General features: G+C 44.5%; 1 protein-coding gene across 1 annotated transcript; it reads right to left on the bottom strand.

Annotated features, from left to right (window-relative positions):
• Positions 1–2,200: 2,200 nt before the first annotated feature.
• Positions 2,201–21,801, bottom strand: DDX25 (DEAD-box helicase 25). Its single transcript, XM_058662340.1, has 15 exons — positions 21,666–21,801; positions 20,939–21,107; positions 20,367–20,619; positions 19,738–19,804; positions 19,471–19,512; positions 18,892–19,027; positions 18,107–18,199; positions 17,897–17,999; positions 15,689–15,803; positions 14,773–14,940; positions 12,169–12,178; positions 8,971–9,208; positions 7,607–7,769; positions 4,510–4,698; positions 2,201–2,359 (listed from the first exon to the last, which is right to left on the bottom strand). The coding sequence occupies exons 1-15, from the start codon at positions 21,799–21,801 to the stop codon at positions 2,298–2,300; spliced, it is 1,944 nt and encodes a 647-aa protein (XP_058518323.1). The 3' UTR covers positions 2,201–2,297.
• Between the last annotated feature and the right edge of the window lie 118 nt (positions 21,802–21,919).

Here is a 21,919-nt window from a genome sequence, read left to right on the forward strand (position 1 = left end):
GGGCAGCATATTAGGGGCTGAGCACGGAAAGCTGACTGATCTCACCTTCCGTCTAGAGGAAGGACCGCTCAGTGAGGGCGCGCCTGGCACACTGCACCCCGAAACAGGACTTCCCCTTCTGAAGATTCCAGTCTGAGGACCTCCCTGCTTCTAGGCCTCCTTAAGACAAGCCTTTACTGCCTTATTCCCCTGCAGTTCTCTCGTGTAAATGTGGCTCTCTGGGCTCTATTCCCACAGCGTCTGGCTTTGCACACAGAGGGGAGGGAGTTCATTTCTCCCTCTGGTTCTCCAGATCACTCTGATATGGGCTACTTCTGGAGAACTGCCTCGGGGGGACTGGACACATGGGACCTTCCTGTCCTCTTGGAGCAGCTCCTGCACATCTTCTCTGTTAGAAGCTGGAACAGATTCAAAGTCACGCAACCTATCTGCCCCTTCTTCATCACAGCTTGTTACACACTGAGTTACTCTGAGTTGCCACCATTAGGATTCTGAATTGAGGTAATCTTGTTAGCACCAGCCATTTTCCTTTCTCTGGTGTTTAGCATAAATGCGTTCAATATATAATGTGATGCTGAATTAAGGTCCTCAATGATTTTCACTTATTTCTGAGCCCTGATGTTGGGGTTAAAAGACACACACAGGGTGACATGCAAATAGACTATCCAGACAGGGGAGAAATGCTCACGCCCTTAAGGTGACAGGAGCATTTCCTGAGGCCTGGGGGAAGCTGCCCTTGGCCTTGGGCTGCAGGCTCCAGCGTTCTGCGAAGGTGAGGTGAGCTGCTCACCCTGTTTTCTGAAGCATATGCTTTCACTTCTGATAACAAGTATGAGAAATAAAAATAAAGATCTCAATGGGATTTGCAGAAAAATGTCCAGGATTCTTAGATACACTTTTTAAGTTCTTAAAAGTAAAACTTGTTTTCTTAAAATGTTATTTTTTTTTAATAAGGTGAATGGTTTACTCCTTTCACCCTTACTGCCTGCTTTTAAGAAAAGCCTGTAATAGCTCCCACTGGTTTATGTGAGGGCCGAGTGTGTGCTGGGCAGAACCAGACTGGACTGCAATACCCACTGGTTCCAGTGGAAGTCAGGGCTGAAAACAAAACCAACCCAGCAACTGCAACCACCAGCTGATCGTGGCAGTGCACTGTGGCGGGCCCTATACTTGCTAGTACATACAAGAATCTGGTCTGGGAACACCTCAAAGTTTCTTTTGGGGATCTCCCCAATCGAAATGGTGGACTCAGAACCCTAACCAAGAAAAGACGGAAGACAGAACAGGTCAATCCACCACCTCAGCTATATGTTGGCAGCGAAATACTGGACAAATGGAGACTCTATGATGGACTATGTCAATCAGTAGATTCTTTAATGACCTCATCGTGCCTGGAGTGGCGAGACTGGCAGCGATTCATAACTGGTGAACTATCAAAACCACTTGAGCAAGGATCTCAGAGCATGCCCCACATCCGGGACCTGGGGTGGGTGGGAGACTGAGTGGGGCTTCTCCCTTAATATTCCCTTTACCTCAGACACATGAAGGAAACAATAGGGAACTAATAGTCTTACCCACTTCCCTATAGCCCTTGTACCTTTTTACCCTAGTCAACAATGTAAAGATTGTCAAAAATATAATAAAAAATGTATTTAATATTTAAAAAAAGCCTCTAATAAAACCACATTTTCCAGAGACTACAAAATAAGTAATGGAGACTATCATCTTTAATGTGAAGACAGGGAGAAGCACAACAGAAAAGTATTCTGAAATTCTGTATGTTACTTGACATTAAAAATGTAAAATGCCCTCTCTTCTAACTTGTTTCACATTTTTGAAGATTTTAAAGATTTTATTCTCACCTAGGAATGTGTGTGCACCAAGAGAAGAGGGTGAAGGGGTGGAGGCGGCGAGGCATCAAGGGCAGGAAAGGGTGCCGAGACCTGAAGACCTGAGCTTTCCTGGTTGGCCGACTAGCTCAAATTTCCAAACCAGCAACGTTCTCCTGCCACCTAGTGGTACTGTAGGGTCCTCACAGGAGACAGTGCTATAAAAACATAAATCCCAAACCACTCCAGTAGCCCAAGGAGACATTTATCTGTATCAAAAAGATCACGTGCTTCACATCAACCTGGTTTCAGAAAGATCTCAAGTCTCTGAACAAATACCATGACTATGCCATCTTCAAAAGTCTTTTTGTTGAAAGAGCCTCAAACATTGAAAAAAAATTACCTTCAAAACCCACGGGGACATTCTCACTTAAACTAGGATATTTCACAAACAATAAAGTTCTTTCTTTAGTATTCAGTCTCTTCAATCTCATCCATGTCTTCAGGGTCCAGCTGCTTAATATTTTGGTCTGAAAGAACAAAAGACAATAGAAATAGTCTTAGTCTGGATCTAGGGGGAACTTCATGTCACCTAATTTGGAATTTAAGATAGCAAAACCTTTGGAAATAATTGTTCCTGTGACGTCCTGCACAGAAAGCCCTGAGGTGGAACATGAGAAATGTATCAAATAACCCAACGGCTCGACTGGCTAATCCTCCCCTTGCAAGTGCTGGGGTCCCATATGGGCGTGGTTCCTGTTACAGCTGCCCCACTTCCCAACCAGTTTCCTGGTTCACTCCCCAAATGGCTGCAATGGTTGGAGTTAAGCTGATCCGAAGCAGGAGCCAGGAGCTTCTTTTGGGTCTCCCACCTCGGTGCAGTGTCTCAAAGCTTTGAGCCATCCTCTGCTAACTTTCCTAGGCCATGAATAGGAAGCTGTAAATGAAGTGGGGCAGCCGGGACAAGAACTGGCACCCATATGGGATCCCAGTAGGTACAAAGTGAGGATTTAGCTACTGGGCCATTGTGGTGGGTCTAAAATATGTACAGATTTTTTAATAAGAAAAAAGATCTATTTAAAAAAGATCTATTTGGGCCCGGTGCTATAGCCTAGCGGCTAAAGTCCTCCCCTTGAACATGCTGGGATCCCATATGGGCGCCAGTTCTAATCTACTCTACTTCCCATTCAGCTTCCTGCTTGTGGCCTGGGAAAGTGGTCAAGGACGGCCCAAAACGTTGGGACCCTGCACCTGTGTGCGAGATCTGGAGGAAGTTCCTGGCTTCTGGTTTTAGACCGGCGAGTACCGGCTATTGCGGTCACTTGGGGAGTGAATCATCAGACAGAAGATCTTCCTCTCTGTCTCTCCTCCTCTCTGTATATCTGACTTTGTAAAAAAAACACAAATAAACCTTTAAAAAATCTATTTATTTGTATTGGAAAGGCAGATCTATAGAGAGAAGGAGATACAGAGAAAAAGATCTGCCATCTACTGGTTCACTCCTCAAGTGGTTGCAATGGTTGGAGCTGTGATCTGAAGCCAGGAGCCAGGAGCTTTCCCTGGGTCTCCCATGCAGGTTCATGGTCCTACGGCTTTGGACCATCCTCCACTGCTTTTTCAGGCCACAGCAGGGAGCTGGACGGGAAGCGGTGTGCCAGGATATGATCCAGTGCCCATATGGGATCCTGGTGTGTGCAAGGCAAGGACTTTAAGCCACTAGGCTACCATGCCACACCCCAAAATAATTAGATCTTAAAAAAAAAAAAGAAACAAAAAACCAACCCAACCAATACTAACTAAAAGAGCAAAGAATATTGAATGCACCTGCCCTTAGAACACACTTATCTAGATACCTTGGGGGCGCAAAGTGTGGGCAGTGACCGTGATGACACCCTAGGGAGGACTGAGGATCCTACACTGCTGTTCTTTCTCAAGAGCAGGTCCTTGGGATTCTCTAGCAAACAGTCTGGCTCCTCCTGCTAGCCTCACAGAGAGGTGCTTAATGTACTTCTCTGGAGGGTCAGGGGAGGAGCGACTGTCGACATCCCTTTAAAATAAAGAGTTCAGATGGCATCTGTGTGCCAGGCTGCATCTTCCTGGATAGTGCTCACTGCTTCCAACAAAGGCTGAGCACCACTGTCCTTGAAGACAAAGATGCTTCTCCAGGTCTGCTCCCCACACACATTGTGGACTTTAGGGCAGATCCCAAATCACAAAGCTCCATCAGGGTGCACTTGTCCAGTGCAAGGCCCCTGCCCTGTGAAGACGTGGCTGGAAGAGGAGCTGCAGAGCTAGAATTCAGCATCCATCCTGTATGGGAGACTAGGGCAGAGATGAAACGAGTAACAAAAGGGGAAGCTGATCTTAAAGGACCTGATTACGTAGCTTACAGTTCATTATGGGATGAGAAAAGCTGCTTTGGATTCCAGAGGGAGTTGCAGTGTGGACAACTGAACTCACATCACTAGTTCCAGCTGATCTGAATGCTTCTCCTGAGGCACCACATGCCAATTCTGTACTCAGTCACCTCCGACAAGCACCCTGGCCCTGGGAATCCGAATCTCCCTTTGGATGGCATCAGCCTGCCCTTTATTGCGAGCTCCTAGGCCTGAGCTCCCCAATGCCCAACAGCCCTGGTAGCAGCAGAGGCCTGAGCTGAAGCCACAGTGGAAGCACTCACTGAAGTGCTCCTGAATCTTCATCAGCAGGGGCAGTTTATCCACTTCAATCATGTTGAAGGCAAGGCCCTTCTTCCCAAAGCGTCCTGTGCGCCCTATGCGGTGGAGGTACGTCTCATAGTCCGGCTCCTCTAATTGGTTGACAGGGAGATCGAAATTCACAACAATCGTGACCTGCTTCACATCAATCCCTGGAAGAGGAAAAACACCACAGGGTCCTGGGACATTTTCGACAGGACACAGCCATTCAGGGACCATGCTTGCTGAGGGAGTTCTTGTCAAAGATACAATGTATAAATAGAGGCTAGTTTTATAGGACTGAAATCGGTGCTTTGCTCAGAAAGTTGCTTCCATGCTGTGACGCAGGGTGATAGCACCAACAGACTAAACATGCACAAAGTACGCACATGCTTGTGTGAATGGGGGTTTCTGTGTGTGTGTGAGGGATGGATGGTGGGGGAGGGTGTGAGGGAGTGAGGGAAGGAGAGGGAGAGGTCTCTCACCAAGACCACAGAGCAGCCACACTCCCCTCTGCCTCTACTGTGCCAAGTCCCTAGCAGGCCCCTAGGCCTTGCACCCTTGATCCATTATGAGATCCCAGCTTTGCTGCATCCCTTGATCAATGTGCTAGCAAGGTTCTATTCTCTTAAAGTCACTTGAGAGGCAGCGTGACAGAGAGGGAAAGACAGACAGATGAGTGTGGGCAGAGAAGAGTGGAAAAAGGGAAGGAAGAAGAGAGATCTTCCACCTGCTGCTTCTCTCCCTAAATGGCTGCAACCATCAGACCTGGGCCAGGCTGAAGTCAGGAGCTAGTAATTCTGTCTCAGCCTCCCCGACAAGGGGCAGGGGCCCAGTACTTGGGTCATTTTCTGCTGCCTTTCTATGCACCTTAGCAGGGAGCTGGACTGGAAGTAGAGGAGCTGGGGCCAGAACTGCCACTCTGATATGGAATGCTTAACCTGTTACACAACAAGTCAGCCTTGGATCTTTATTAACCTGTGCCTCAACTCCAAACTAGTCTCCCTGTCTCTGAACCCACTCCTCTACTCTCACCTAAGACAATCAATACATCAACGTCCAGGGCAGAATGTGTTTACAACCCACCACTCAAACAATTCAAGACCTCAAAGCACCTAAAGTTTTACCTTCTCCTCCCTTGACTCACAAGTACCACACTTCAGTCACAAGATCTGCCCATTTCTCAAACTACAAATTCTCATCCAAGTGAACCACAACTCTTTGAAGTCTAGTGTTGCCTACAAAGACTTCTCTAACTTGGTGCCTTTCACCCTGCAACACTAGAAAGCTGCCTGGGTAGTGACGCCCTGCCAGCTTCCTCTGCAGCACCCTGGACTCTGTGTAATTTAGGGCAGGGAGGGGAACATTTGGCCTGCAGGCAGTGTAACACCTGTGAAATCACTTGGTTGGTATGTCAAAGCAATGGCAGGTCAGACTCAAAATTCAGTAAATCTATAGCAGGCCTATTACTCTTCTTTTTATTTAAAAATGTATTTTGAAATTCAGAGTTAAAGAGAGGCAGAGAGAGAGGAGGGGGGAGAGGGAGAGAAGTAAGATCTTTCAACATCTTTCAACAGCTGGCTCACTCCTCAGGTATCTATGATGGCCAGTGCTGGACCAGATCAAAGCTAGGTGACATGAGTTTCATCTATCTCCCATGTGGGTGACAGGGGCCCAAACAGTTGGGCCATTTTCCATTGCTTTTCCCAGGCCATTAGCAGGCAGCTGGATTAGAAGTGGGACAGCTGGAACATGCACTGGTGCCTGTGTGGGATGCCAGGATAACAGACAGCACTTATACCTGCTATGCCACAATGCCGGCAGCAGGTTAATATTTAAATTGATTATTTTGCATGGCCCACAGGTGATGTTATAATATTCAATGACCTCTGGCAGAAAACAAGGTATTCAACCTCTACTTTAGGGTCTAAAGAGTTGTGCTGTCCAGTATGGTAACTGATAATTCTATGTGGATATTTAAATTTAAATAATTCAGTCCCTTAATAATGTTAGTCACACTTCACAGCACAGCACACTTTCATCATTTCAAGCAGTTCCATTGGGTGGCACCAGCTGAAACAGGCAGTGGTGAAGGACCAGTGACTTCACCCTTTTTCAGGCTACTCATCAGAGGACAGATTCCCAATACAGAGGGTTCTCAGCCCTACTTGCTGAACTAAGAATGAACTAGGAAATACAATTTAAGTGTGAAAACCAAGCAGGGATATGAGGACAGATGAAAAAAGCAGGAAAGCTTCTCTTGAAAAAAAAAATAAGACTTTTCTCAGTAATTAAAAGTATAAACATTTAAAAAACTCCTCAGAGATATTCAACATCATTAATTATTAGAAGAATGCAAATACACACCGAAACGATACAGAACTACATACCTACTAGAATGATTAAATTACTAAAAGTCATAATACCAGTTGTTGGCAAGGATACAGAGCAACTGGAGCTCTCCGACATTACTGATGGGAATGCAAAAATGATACAACCACTGTGGGAAAGAATTTTTCAGCATCTTAGAAAGCTAAATGTACACTCATCATATGACCTAGGAATCTTACTTGCAGGTATCTACCTAAGAGACAAAAACAGATACGATCCCAAAGACCTGTATATGACTTTTTATTATAGCTTTATTAAAGATAGCTCCAAACTGGAAACAATCCAGATCGCCTTCAATGGTGTAATGCTCCACCTATGGTACATTACAATGGTACATCACACCACTGGTGTACATTACTACTACGAATAGTACAAAGGGACAAATGCTAACACATAAAAACAGCAGCGATGAAACTCAAAATCACTGTGCTATTTGACTTCATTTATAAGGCATCCCAGGAGAGGCAAAAACTTAGAAACAGAAATATCTTCAGCTGTTGCCAATAATTCTGAGAGGAGGAGACCGCAAAACAGCATGAGGAAGTTTGGGGAGTTAATGTTTTGTCCTTTGCATATGGTGATGGCTATGTGACTCTCACAAGGACTTACTGATCTACACACTTAAGAAGAATACATTTTATCCTAAGTAAAATTATATCCCAATACCAGATTTTAAAAACACACACACACCTCGAGCACACACGTTGGTTGTCATAAGAACCTTCTCTTTCCCATCTCGAAACCTCTGGATGATGGAAGCCCACTGTTCCACGGTCAGCTCTCCGCTTAACAAGGACACCTGGTGACCATCCTGCATCGTTTCTACAGTCAGCCATTTGGCATTTCGACGAGTCTGTGTGGAAACACGAGAGCCATTGCACACCCTGTTTTATGAGACTGGCTGCGCTGGCAATGCTCATGTGTCTGGGGCAGTGCACAGGAGGAAGTGAGCTGAGAGCTTCGCTTCTCCCTCCTTCCTTGAGCAGCCTTGCAATGTGCCATGGGACGCTCCCTCTGCCGCTGTGTCTAAGGGTCACAATCTCTCAGTTCGTCATCCGTGAAATGGATATAAACATGTTTCACTTACTTAACATGGTGATAGAATGACAAAATGATTCAATGCAATAACAATAATGACGCTAATGTGTGCCAGGCACCCAAATGAAATCTTTACATGTGCTAGGGTCATGTGCATTCACAACAATGTAATGAAACAGTTACTAGTTTTATATGTTTAAAGACAAGAACAAACGTTCCCAAATTTCAAAATGCCGAGTAGCCTGCCTGAAGTCACCAAGCCGCCCGGGGTGGGCACTTCCCATTCCTTTCCCTTTACCCTGCTCTTCTCCTTCCTCATTTCTCTCCCTTCCCTTCATTTCCCCCCTTTCTTTTCTCTCTTTTTAATTGGAAAGGTTGAGTAACAGAGTGAGAGAGAGAGATTTTGCAGTTCCTGGTTCACTCTCCAAGAGCCTGCAACAGCCAAGGCTGGGCCAGGAACTCCATCTGCTCTGGGTCTTCTACATGGGTAGCAGGGATCCAAACACTTGGGTTATCATCCACTGCCTTCTCAGGCACATTAGCAGAAAGCTGGGACTTGTGCTGGCCTTCTGATATAAGGCTGTCCCAAATGTTGTACTTCAATGCTGGCTCCCACAACTAAGCTTTTATTCTGTGAACACATTTTCAGTGCTGTCTGTAGGCCAGGCAGGTGCTTTAGCCAAAAATTCAAACAGGGTGATAACAACAGTAACATTCTTAAGAATGTTCTGTAAAAGCTTCAATCAACATCAACCTACTAAATGTGGAAGTGTTAGAAGAAACTCCTCTAAATAAGAAGGCTATTTCATATCATATTGTAGATCCCATTTCATTACTGAAACTTTTCAAGTGTCACTCATAAAATACAAATAGCCTCATTTCAGAGCTGCTCTGATAAGTAAACTAGTTAACACATGAAATGGGCTGAAAACACTGCTTCATAAAATGGCATTTATTGTTACTGTTCCCCACGCTCCTGTGCAGGGAAATCTGAACACACGCTCAGCAGGGATTACCTGACAGAAGATGATGGCCTGGCCGATAGTGATACCACCATAAATGTTGCACAGTGCTTGGTATTTGTCTTTCCTGTTCTCGCATAACACGTAATACTGTCTGATGTTGTTCAGGGTCAGCTCCTCTTTACGCAACTTGATAACATTAGGATCAGGAATGATTCGTTCAGCAAACTGCCACACCGAGTCCTCAAAGGTTGCTGAGAAGAGGAGCATCTGACATTCGGAGGGTAAAGCTCTGTCAAAGAGAAGGGTAGACAGCGATCACACAGCTGCTGTGTTGCCATTTTCCTGCCAGCACCTCAGGCCTGCTATCAGCTGCTTTGAGCACACCTGCCCAAGTGAGCACCTGCCTGCCATGGCAAGCTGCATCTTCAAGCAAACAGCCATGTGCCCTGCCCCTCCTTACTGCCAACAACATATATAAATACATGAGTGGAATGCAGAGCTCAGAGCAAAGTTGAGGCATCTGCTTTGCAGGGTTTGAGGTTTCTGGTGCTAGTTTTCTCCTGAGGTGAGGCAGACTCATGGATGCTCTCCATGGTTATAATGTCACACAAAGCTAAAGGGTGACAAGGGAAACAGGCTTAGTATACAAAAAAGAAAGTAAACTGTGTACATTATTTTTATATTGACTACTCATTGTCATAACTTGAAACCTTGGGTTAAATAGAATACAATCTTATTTTCATGTTTTTAAAAGACTTTTCATTTATTTAAGAGGCAGCGAGAAGGCGAGAGTACTCCTATCCCTGGATTCACAATTCAAATGCAAACCCATGATTGGGACTGAGCCAGGCTTAAGCCAGGAGCCAGGAATGGCATCCAGCTCTTCCACGTGGGTGGCAAGAACGCACTGGAGCCATCACCACTGTTTACAAGGTCAGGTCTGCATCAGGAACAAGCTGGAGTTAGGAGCCACAGCCAGCAATCAAAGCCAGGCACCTTAATGTGGGATATGGGTGTCTTAGCCACCAGGCTAAATGCCCAATTATCTCTCCTCTCTCTGTGTACATTTAATGTGACTACTAGAAAATCTAAAATTACACATATGGTTGGACTTACATTTCTACAGAACATCACTAATGTAACTTTGTTTCAAGCTAAAGGAAGAAAAACTGAAAAAAATTGAAGGCTAAATAAACATAGATGTTCTAATTTTTACTTTTCACTGTCTTGAGTCGAAAATGAAAGGGATTTTCTTTGCCTTATTTGACCATTTCATTTTTCCTGGAGTTCTGAATTTTTCATTTACTAACGTGTACATGTAGACTTATTGGTAAGAGCATGACGGTTTTGATGTCTGGTTAGGATTATTTTCAGGAGGACGGCTGGCTGAAACTATGTGTAAACATCACTTGGCTCCCCTACTTTAAGCAGCTAGGTATGCAGAATACTAGACATGTATTTTGTGTAAGGATTTGTCACTAGAGTATACCCTGAATATAAGACATCAAAGAGAAGAATGCATATCACATGGTAGAACCTTTCCGTTCTGCTCCAAAATGCCAGGAACTGGCCAGACTCCAACTGCCACAAAGAAGAAGAGAGATATATCATAGTCGTAGTGCCCTCCAGAGGACAGCCATCCTAAAGGAAGCTTCCCAAGGGACAAGTTCCACTGATGCACACAGAGCTGTCAATTACTACTTAACTCCTCATGAAATGCTAGCCAAGCACGACTAGATGTGCAAAGGTAAGTTCTGCTGTGAAATAGACTGGAGCAAACAAAACTTGGATGATTCACAAATAATGCTGAAAAAGTAAAAAAACACTTGGAGTGAAAAATTCAGAGTGACATCAGACATTCCATCCACAATGTACAGGAAGGAAATAATCAGAGAATACCACCAGATAGAGAGAGCTAAATCACTGTGTTGTTTTAATGACTGAAGGACACACACAACTGCAGCGAAAGATAAACAAACACACACCATGATGTGCCAGGAAAAGTCTGGGGTTGGATGTGATGGGGAAGGGAACAACAAGAGCCTATCTGCAGACAATCTTACACATTTAGGGCAAGAAACACAGCGCTGAAAGTTTTCTTATTTTTCCTTCTCCAAAAGCACCAGTGCCCAGCTGAAGAGTGGGTGTTGAGTTGGCTGGCCATACACAGACATGCCTTATTCTATCATTCCCGAGAGCCCTCTGAACAGAGCACAGTTAACATTTCCTCGTTCAGAGGTTGCAAGTAAAATGTCAAGTGGGTGAACAAATGGGGGAAATGTGGATGAGAGATATCACATCTCTAGCAGGTTAGAGTGCATTCTGATTTTACCAACAGCATGGAAGTGATATCTCAAATCCCAGCACTAACAAAAAAGTTCTTCCCTCTTAACATGCTTTGATTAGCAGAAATAGGGCCTCAAAACATCTTTTTAACTTCTATGAAGTTTTAATAAAACAAAATATAAGACAACATATTTTTCATACCTGATCCAAAAACAAACTAGCCTCTACTCAGTTATCTGCAAATGGAGTAGACAATGCAAGGATAACTTTTTAGCAAATCCGATTCAGGTCATAAAGTGCCATTAAAAAAAAAAAAGCTAAATGCCTTGCAATTTTGTATATAACCTTTTTTCTTAAAAACCAGATTCATGTATTTATTTGAAAAATAGTTGCACAACAAGAGAGAGAGAGAGAGAACGCAAGAGGGAGATATTTCACTTGTTGGTTCACTCCTCAAATAGCTGTGGTGACTGGGGCCAGGTGGGGCCACCTTCTGCTGCTGTCTCAGACACTCCAGCATGGAGCTGGATAAGAACTGGAGCAGTCAGGACATGAATTGGCACTATATGGGATGTTTGCAGCAACCTAACCTACTATGCCACAATACCAACCCCTCAAAAGATTTCTAAAAAGGTGGTACGGTATGCTTATCTTTGATACTGAGCCTTTCACGACTGTTTTTCCATTTCTTTAAAACTTGCAGAACCACCTAATATTTCTAACTCTATAGAAATGAAAGGTGACAGCTTCCTCAGCATAAGCTTGTAAGATGACTGTCACTGTTGCTGGCCACTGCAAAGATTAAAAATGCTGGCTGGGGCCTGGTGGCGTGGCCTAGTGGCTAAAGTCCTTGCCTTGAACACACTGGAATCCCATATGGATGCCAGTTCTAATCCCAGCAGCTCCACTTCCCATCCAGCTCCCTGCTTGTGGCCTGGGAAAGCAGTAGAGAACAACCCAAACCTTTGGGACCCTGCACCTGCGTGGGAGACCAGGAAGAGGTTCCTGGTTCCCGGCTCCCAGATCAGCACAGCACCAGCCGTTGCGCTCACTTGGGGAGTGAACCATCGAATGGAAGAGCTTCTTCTCTTTCTCTCCTCCTCTCTGTATATCTGAGTTTGCAATAGAAATAAATAAATCTTTTAAAAAAATGCTGGCTGGCCATGGCATCATATTTTCAAAGTTTGAGACAAAAAAAATAACCTTCTCCAATTTTGAAATACATTGAATATGATATTAAGGAAAGGCATCTTTAGAGCCTTAGAAATAAGTTTTTAAGAAAACAAAATGAAAAGGTAATTGTAAGGTGATAGATATATTATTAGCTAGATTGCAGAAATCACAATGTATGTCAAAACATCAAACTATATATCTGAATACATATGATTTTTGTCACTTATGCCTCAAAGTTGAAAAAAAATAAAACTAAAGGATAAAATTATAAAATAAATAAATAAAAACATACTGTTGTAAGTGAAATCTTAATTGTTCACACTTAACATTTTTATCAGATAGTATCACATTGGACTAATGCTAGTAAACATTATCTTAGAGCAGATATGTAAGTCAAAATAAATTTTACATTTGGCTGTTTTTAGTTGGATCACCACATGAAAGCAGGTGAGGTAGGCTAGTGGCTACAGTCCTCATCTTGCACGTGCCAGGATCCCATGTGGGCTCCGGTTCGGGTTCCACCTGCTCCACTTCCCATCCAGCTGCCTGCTTGTGGCCTGGGAAAGCAGTAGAGGACATCACAAAGCTTTGGAACCCTGCACCCACGTGGGAGACCTGGAAGAAGCTTCTGGCTTTGGACCAGTTCAGCTCTGGCCACTATAGCCATTTGGGGAGTGAAAGAGTACATGGGAGATCTTTCTGTCTCCTTCTCTTTGTAAATCCAACTTTCCAATACAAACAAATAAATCTTGTTTTTTTTTTTTTTTTTAAAGAAGGCTACAGAGAGATATTATTGAAATTGGAAATAAAACAAGCATCCAACTGTTCCATTAGATAAAAAGGAAACATTTTTAGGGTATAGATAATATCTGAATAGCTCTATTTACCTTCTCTTTGTAAAAAAAGTTTTCCATTTATGTTTTTTTAATAAGCAATAGTGCCTAAAAAATACATACATCTAATATGTAGAACTAGGGTTAAAATAAAGTGTGCATCAGAGTCAGAAACACTGTGAAATACTGATGTTTCCTTCCCTACTGAAAGAAATAACGAGTTTCCTAGAATTGGCATGCACAAATTTTAAGAATGAAAGGATGCACTAAACGTCTAGTAACATGAATTAAAAAAGAAGATGAAAGCATGTCACTGATTACAGAAAATATACTCTAGCATATTGTGGAAATAATCCAAGAAACAGGGTCCAGCAAATATTGAAAACTGTAAAAGAGCAAAGGGCAGCTGTGTCAGAGGCCTGGAAAGCACTCAGGTCAGACAGCTCGAGAAGGAGGGGACTACAGATCTCTGAGAGAAAACAGAAATGCATTAATTTTTAAAATGTAATTGACTTCAGAACTGTCACTGACTTATAACATACTTAATGGAATAGCTCAGGAAAAAACCAAAGATCTCTATATAGTGAAGCTATCTAGATGAAAAAAGGGCAATTATCAAATTATAAGAAAGTCTGTATCAGAAAAAACACAATTATGATAATGCTTAGCAAAGCAGTGAACATAATGACAATACACTACTACTTTATTATTATTTATTGAGAGTATCTGATTAATAACTCCATTATTAATATTAATAAAACAAGACTCTTAACTAAACTCTCACGACACAGTCATGGAGAGGTGATACAGGGAAGATGAATGGGAAGTGGCTGACAGTACCGAAGATCCCAATTCCTACCAACCATAATAGGAAGTCAGCAGTGACTAATATCAGCAATAGCAGTGGAAACACATGATTTAAAAGTGTGAATGCCAGTATCAGAAAAAAGTACTTGGGGGTGGAGCAGGGAACCTTATTTCCTGTTTATAATTCTTATGATACTATTTGAATTTAACATGTTACTTAAAACTAAGTGATACAAATTCCTAAACCATATTGTCTAAATAAGTCTGAGATTGGGATTGGTAACCTAATTTTAAGACCCTTGGGTGATCCCACTAGACAGGACAGGAAAAGGATATGCTTTATTTATGAACCAGGTACCATGTCAGGACCAGACCATCACTCTCCTGGTCCCAGGTGATAGTATTCTCCGCTCTGTCTAGTTATCTATTGGATCCTCCCAATAGTCTTCTCAGGTTTGAACAGAACCTCTTCAGGATTCTGCTTAAAACAGAAAACACTACTAGAAAACTGTGTAGACTCATGTAGATTCCATCTGCAATGTTGTATTATAACGCTAAAGCCAAGAAGGGGAAGATGCTGGAAAACTGTGGAAGTCCAAAGACCCTACGAGCTAGTGAAAACAATGAAGACTTGGATTTGTTTTAGAGGCAGAGGTGGTAAGGAATTAAGCAACAAGGATAGTTAGGAGCAGTAGGCAAACGGCACTGTTCACCAAGACAGAGACCCAGGAAGAAGGGATGGCTCTGTGAATACGAATACTCTGATCTGAGAATCCTTGGGTGTCAATCATCACGTCAGCTTCATCCAGGACAAACACACGGATCTTAGTCAAGTCAATTAATTTTCTCTTAAAACACCAATCTAAGACAGTCCCAGGAGTCCCAATGACAATCTGTTTGGTGATCTCAGTGCCTCTGGGAACTAGGAGAAAACAAGGGTTTTAGGCTTTCCTTCAGATGTAAATTGCCTCACTCCAACAGGGCAACACAACAGAAAATTCATAAGCAAAAGCACAGATTGTAATGATTTTCAAGAGCAAACCCTCAGGGTCATGGTGTTTATGACTTTGTACAGTTTTAGGATAAAATTGCAAATTTCTAGTTTATTTTAATAGACTTGTGTATTTGATTCTAGCTCATGATCATTCAAAAGTCACTTTGTCTTTCAGAAATACTGCACATCTAGGAGAACTACAAATCTTTCCCAAAGAAAAAACAACCTAAATGCACATCAGTTCTTTATATTAAACAAATTACAAAACACTGTGTAAGTAGCCAACAGAATGAATGGTATATAAAAGTCTCCATTTTTTTTCTTAAAAATAAATACTCAGTGAAAACAAGCACATTTACTTGGTTAGAGCAACTCAAAACAAAAGGCAAGAAACAAAGGCCAAGGTCCTGTTAGTAATATTGCTATGCTGAAGTCTGGTGGGATAGGAAGACTCACTCCTATCTTCTAAGTGTTTTGAAGTTTCTCTGTTTAATATGAGAAACACTGAGAAGAAAAAAAACATTCTGCACAAAACAGTCTAGTCTCACACAAATACAATAGAAACAGGTGCTATTAATCTCCCACTTTAGAGAGAGCGATGAGAAAGCTGAGAAGCCACACTGCTGTTAATGGTGAAGCTGCCATTTTTGGGCAGCAATGGCTTACTGGTACATACTTCGATTCCCTCGAATGGCATACATCACTTGAACGTCCAAGCAGAATTTTCCCATCTGCTCAACCACACGACCAGTTTGCAGAGCCAGTTCATAAATAGGATCCAGGCAGAGGCACTATCAGAAAAAGAGGGCAGGAGAAAAGTTTATACCAGCCATTGTTCAAACTTTATAAAAGTTCTACAGGGAGAACTACAGAAATCTAAATGGAGACTTAGGAGCTCCTGGTAATTTGTAAAAAATAACACTGACTTGATATGGAAGAGTGGAAGAGTAGAGCATGCTGTTCCTGGAATTGTGAGTTCAGACTGCTGGTGCTGGAGATCGAAGTCAAACTCTGCACTCTACAGGCAATGGTCCACGAGTGAGCAAAACTCGTGAGCAAGACCAACGCTGAGGCTTGTGAACAAGGGTCCACAGTTGGGCAATGGTCCAAGGCCACAGGCCAGTGTGCTCTGAGACATCCTTGAGACATTCACTTACTGACCTCTACACTTGGGTCACGCTATTGCTTCCTGATCATCAAACACTGGCTGGTTAACAGCAATATGGAATATAACTAGCCACATTTGTGTCACATTCACTGCTGTAATCTGATTCCCAAAGCACCTCAATAAAAGACTGAGGCAGTGAGTCTTCTAGGTTGATCTCCTTCCGCAGAGAAGGAGGCTTCCCTTTGGCTGCCCCCTTTCATAGTTTTTTATCTTTTGTCTGTCTCATTTCCTACTTTCTCAATTATAGGTTGTTCCTCCAACTCCGGTCATGCTACTGTGGGCAGTGGTAAACTGGAGATTTAGGTTGAGTGGTTTAAATTGAATATACTTTAAAAGTTAACACGTTCGAGGTGAGTGCCAAGTAACAGAGGGGAAGGGGCAGGAACATGCAGGAACAGCTAGCCTTTACTTCTTTTCCTCTAAAGTGTTATTCAGACACACACATTCCTAGTCATCCTTTTTGGTGTGGGATTGATGGGATGTGAGAAGGATGTGAGTCAATGAGAGAGAGGGAGCCAAAGTCAGTTATAGCCTGAGCTCAGTCTGCACTGCTTCTGACCACCAAAGGTCTGTCTCCTTCCAGAACAGTCCCTGCTTGATCCACTCCATCTACATTTCCTATCTACCTCCCTACCAACCAACCTCTCAGAAGGATGTTTTATTCCATTCCAACTAAACATGGTGATGCTGGCTGGTGGAAGAAACTGGTGGCATCTAATCATTTATGTGTTTCCATCAGGGATCTGTGATGGAGATGGAAATCAGAATGCCAAAAAAATTTTCCATGCACTTTTAAACATGTGCTCAAGCACAACTTACCCGGAAGAACTTTCACTGATACTACCGAGTGTCAAATATAATGTCACTGAGGTTGTCTACAATGTACAAGGTCTCCCAGGCCTTCTGTGCCCAGAGCTTATCTTGTTCATCATAGGGGGAGCTTGCTAAGAGAGCCCTTGTGCTCCTTACAGCATTTACTTGGTGCATATGGGACCTCAGCTTGTCAAGTGAGTCAGAAAGTGCATCTTGGAGAAGCAGGGACTACCAGATATTTTTCACATGTGAAAACTAGGCTAGCAGAACCATGTTAGTGGGCGTCACACTGTTCAGTCACTCTGCAAATGCAGCAAAGATGCTTCCTACCTAAGCAGCAGCTCCCTTTCCTGCTAAATCGCCGAGGGGGAACAGATGAGCTCTTGGCTCCACAGTTGTATGACAAGCAAATATCACATTCCTGCTTTATTCTAAGAATACTATTAAAAATGTATATTGTGTCACTGAATCTGTATGATAATCCTATAACCATCCATCCATCTATCCATGCATTCATGAACCCAATGTTTAATGAGTGATTTCTACACATTGGGCACAAGATTAGGACTCAAGGGTGAAGAGAACAGCTAAGATCTATTCATTTTGAGGCACTATCATTCGTTGCCTTACAGACAGGGTAAAAGATCCAGATTCACATACTTGCCTGTGACACTGGGCCAATAGGATGAGTGGCTAGTAAGCGGAATTTCTAGTTGGACTGTAAAACTTGTGTTTTCTACCTCGGCCCCATTTGGTTGTCCAGTGCTCTCTGAACTTACAGAAGAATGTCTATCCCAAGCATATCAATGCAGTAATCACAAAATTTCAGTACTATCACCTATCACCAAGACACGATGGCATCCTAAGGAGTCCCCCCACCCCCCGCCGCCAGTCTTTCCTTACCTGTGGGAATAGTTCCAGTGCATTCACTCTGCTTAGCATTGCCAAGACAAAGGCAGCTGTTTTCCCTGTTCCAGACTGGCTCTGGGCTATGAGATTCTGGGGTCTCCAGAAGAGAGGAGACCACTAGACATAAACCAATACAATAATGCAGGCATGAACTGAAAAGAATAAAAATAACCAGGTTAGAATACAACCACACTTGAAACTCACGGATGTGCAAGCATCATGGGGAGTGCCATCTCTTGGATTTTGGAAGGTCTATTAAATCCCATTGCATAGATCCCTCTTAGTAACTCTTCTTTTCTGTCAAAAACAAAACAAAACAAAAAGCCACCTAGAGCCTGGGTTGCTAAGCAGCTTCAGAAATGTACACTTGAAAGGTGAATTCTAAATTAAGCCACTCTGCAACTGAGCTTTAAAAAGTTAGAAACTTTTACTCACACCTCAACTCCTAAACAGTACAATCATGCCTGTACTGCTGAGCCCTTAAACTAAGAGTTTATGCTACAAGCCCAAGCTAAGTATGGTGGTAAGGGTCCAAGGCTGAACTTCGTTTCAAACAAAGCAAAAAAGGAAAAAAAACCTAGTAAGAGAAGTATACCAGTTTTCCTGAAGGGTTATCTTTTCTACATAAGTAGAAAGTAATTTGACATACACTGCTTTTTTTTTTTCCACAAATGGCGTTGATATTTTTCTCATCAATGCTCTTGTATCTGGATTCTGATATGGAGACTAGCAATACGGGCAGTGTCTGTTTTAGTATTCCTCCCTTATCAGTGCAAGAGTAAATTTTGTTTTCTACAACAATGTGTTCATTTTGTTAGGACACTCAGGTATCCTAGTGTTCTTTGAGCTGTAGTTCAGCTGGATGTAATATGTATACGTGATTTAGGAAAAAAAAGGCAGTTCTGATGGTTTTACTATTAGTAGGTTAGCTTTTTCCAGGTTGTGCTTTCCAGCATTTTCTCTTACGAAGAGAGCTAAAAAATACTCACAGTCTCAACTCTTCAAATGTCTTTACTGAATAGAGTGGAGAGCTAGGATCCTTCTGTAAGACTTCAACTCGGTGACTGGATTCTACCAATGACTGACGGATTAATTTGTTTAAGAGCGAATTAGCTGCCAAGTCCACTTCAAAAGTAAAAATAAAAGGAAGGAACATTAATACTACTGAATGGCCATCTAATAACCTGCTTTTCCCGACCTAGTGATTGTTAAGCAAGCAACTGCCTCTATTCCCATCTGTCATCTTAAAGGTTCTAGAAAGAGCGACATAGCATTGAGAATATTTTATTATCTGTTGTAACACCTCAGGTAAACCTATGTCCATTTCCATGAGACTGATTATTCCATGTCGGATGAAAATTTCAATCTATTAGTTATATGCCCCAATTCAACATCTATAAAAGACCCATATACTTCACTTTAAAGTTTTGTGTGTGAGTGTGATATTCCCAACTGAAAAAAAACAGACAAATCCTGTGATTTTCTGGTGGAGACTGATTATTCATTCAGCTGCAAAAATGAGGATAAACTGAAACAGAATGTTAACAGACATGCGCAAACTAATCTACCTATATCATCTTCTTCATTTTCATCGATGTTAAAAGAATCATCTAAAAGGAAGAGAAACAATGACAGTGAAGACAGGGGCATGCAGTCCAACCTTCCTCTGCTCTACACGGTGAACACTGGCAGGAAGAATCCTTTCATGGAGTAGGGAATGATTGGGAAGGGCTTTAAACCAACAGAACCAAGGCATTTCAGTAGGCAGGGGCATGATGAAGGCAATATTTTGACAGTCAGTTAAAGCCAATCTACTTTACTCTAACAGCACTCACCTATGCCTGGGGCTGCGGTATTTCTAACACCATGAAGGTTCTTCTGGGTGTGGATGAGGTTTGAAAACTATTGAAAGACACAAATTTCAACCAATATTAGGAAAGAGACCATCAAGCTGTGAAGAGCGGTGCTTCCTTACAAAGGGGCTGGAAGGGATTCTGAAGACCACCCCAGCACAGCTTTCCTCCCAGTGTTAAGGGCTAGGTCTCCTGGAAGTGTGGAAGAAGATGGAAGTATCCTCGTTTGGCCAAGTTCCTCTGTAACAGGGCTCCAGATTAAATGTGCTAAACACTTGTGGGTCACACCACCACCAAGGAGAGGGCGACTCGGAAAGCAAACTGGTTTAAGAAGGAAGCTAGCTTAATGGCCAAGTTGTGAATAACAATAATATTAATAAGAGAGTCTCCTTAGACTAGCAGCTGTTTTCCCTTCTTGGATTTACAGGTGTCTTCGTTTTTGTCTTTTCAAATCAAGGTCTTAACCCCCACCCCCGGTTCCCCTTCTCCGTGGCCCTCTTCTAGACCCTTCCCACATCTCCCTTCCCCACTTGACACCCCACTCCAAACGCTGGCAGGGCTTGCCCTTTGGTCTGGCCCCCAGCCCGTCTGCCCTCCCCGGTGGCGGTTACATGGCTGTCCAGCCGCTCGCTCTCCGCCGCCCCTGCGTCGCCTGCCCAAAGTAACGACACCACAGCTGCGGCCGCTGCTCCCGCCCCCAGCACGTGCTCCCACCACAGGCGCGAGGCAGAGCCCGGCCCCGCCGGCGGCCAATGTCTTCCGCGGAGGACCGGCCTGGGCGTCCGCGCCCACCACCCGCAGCGCCGCGCGCAGGCGCAGAGGGCGCGGGGAGACCAGACCGAGGGGAGGGGATGCGCGGGCGGGCTGGGGGAGGGGCGAGGCCGGGGGCGGGCAGGGGAAGAGGCAGAGAGCAGGGATGGGTAAGGAAAAGAGGCAGAGAGCAGGGATGGGCAGGGGGATGGGTAGAGAGCAGGGATGGGCAGAGACAGGGAGGGCCAGAGAGCAAGGATGGGCAGAGAGCAGGGATGGGCGGGGGAGGTGATGGGCAGGGAAAGGGGCAGAGAGCAGAGATGGGTAAGGAAAAGAGGCAGAGGGCAGGGATGGGTGGGGATGAGGGACGAGGTCAGGGGCGGAAAGGACCGCGGTCATCCCTGAGGTAATTTGGCTTGTCCCCTGTTCGCACTTCGTAGTAGCGCCTCGGGAGGGGGGTCCGCAGCTGACCTCGGCCAACACTAGCACCGTTTCGGGGCTCTTCGTGCTGCTCTGAGAGTCCTGCTTCCCGTACCTCAGCGTCCCCTGCCCAAGGAGAGTCGGGCGGAGCGCCTGTCTCCCCGCCCGGTTCCGCCTCCACCCTGCAAGAGGTAAGAAAGGCTAGCGAACTGCGAGGACACAGTGGGCGTCGGATCCGACTGATGGAAGCAGAGCTGCCTCAAGTTGCTCTGCTCTTGTGCTTGGCACCTGCGGCGTTCCCACCTCCAGCATTGTGAATCGCGGCCCCTGGTTGCAGCAGCCCGGAGACTTTTCGGCCCAGCCTCTACCTCCTGCGTGCACGGGCACCACCGGGGCTCGATCCTTTGCACTCGCCAGGACCCCGTCTTCTCCCGGGCAGCTGGAGGCTGGGCATGCAGGCCTTCAGGGCCGCGACCTCTCCGTGGTGCTGAAGCCTGCGCTCCAACCCCGCCGCTCCGAGCTCCCCTCCGTCCCGCGGACACCACACTTCCCCTCAGACGCCACGTTTGGGTAATAATAGTAAATGCTTTTGTCTTAACGGCATTTGTCGTTTAACCAGGTACAAAATAGGTTCGGGACCTCCTGTCTCAGCTTTCACTCAAGGGTGGCCGACTTTTAAAATATAACCTCTTGCCTGTTTTAGCGCGGCACTATAACGTCTGCCTTTGTTTTTGTATTGCCACAAGCTCCGGATTCTGCCTGGTCGGAGGCCCAGGAGGATGGCTGGCAGCAGAAACATTTAGGGCTGGCACGGCGTTCGCGCGACTCCATTTCCACCGCCGCGGGACTACGCGTCCCAGGAGGCTCCGCGCGCATGCCGGCGGCACGGAGTGACGACTTCCGGACCTGGCCTGCGGCGTGGACGGCTTCGGCAGGTGAGCGTGGGCTCGGCCGCGGACAGCTCTCTGGGGTCCACGCTGGAGGGGACTCTGGG

This window comes from Ochotona princeps, chromosome 4, assembly GCF_030435755.1.
Source record: "Ochotona princeps isolate mOchPri1 chromosome 4, mOchPri1.hap1, whole genome shotgun sequence".
NCBI lineage: Eukaryota > Metazoa > Chordata > Mammalia > Lagomorpha > Ochotonidae > Ochotona > Ochotona princeps.

Bases quoted from the DNA above. Each gene is read 5' to 3' on its own strand.
- DDX25 (XM_058662340.1), bottom strand. From the start codon at position 21,801: ATGCGCGCGGAGCCTCCTGGGACGCGTAGTCCCGCGGCGGTGGAAATG. The intron at 18,200-18,891 runs GTGAGTATTTTT...TGTTTTTGACAG, and splicing joins ACATTTGAAGAGTTGAGACT to AAAAGAAGAGTTACTAAGAG. The intron at 4,699-7,606 runs GTGTGTGTGTGT...TTCCTCTTCCAG, and splicing joins AACCAACGTGTGTGCTCGAG to GGATTGATGTGAAGCAGGTC.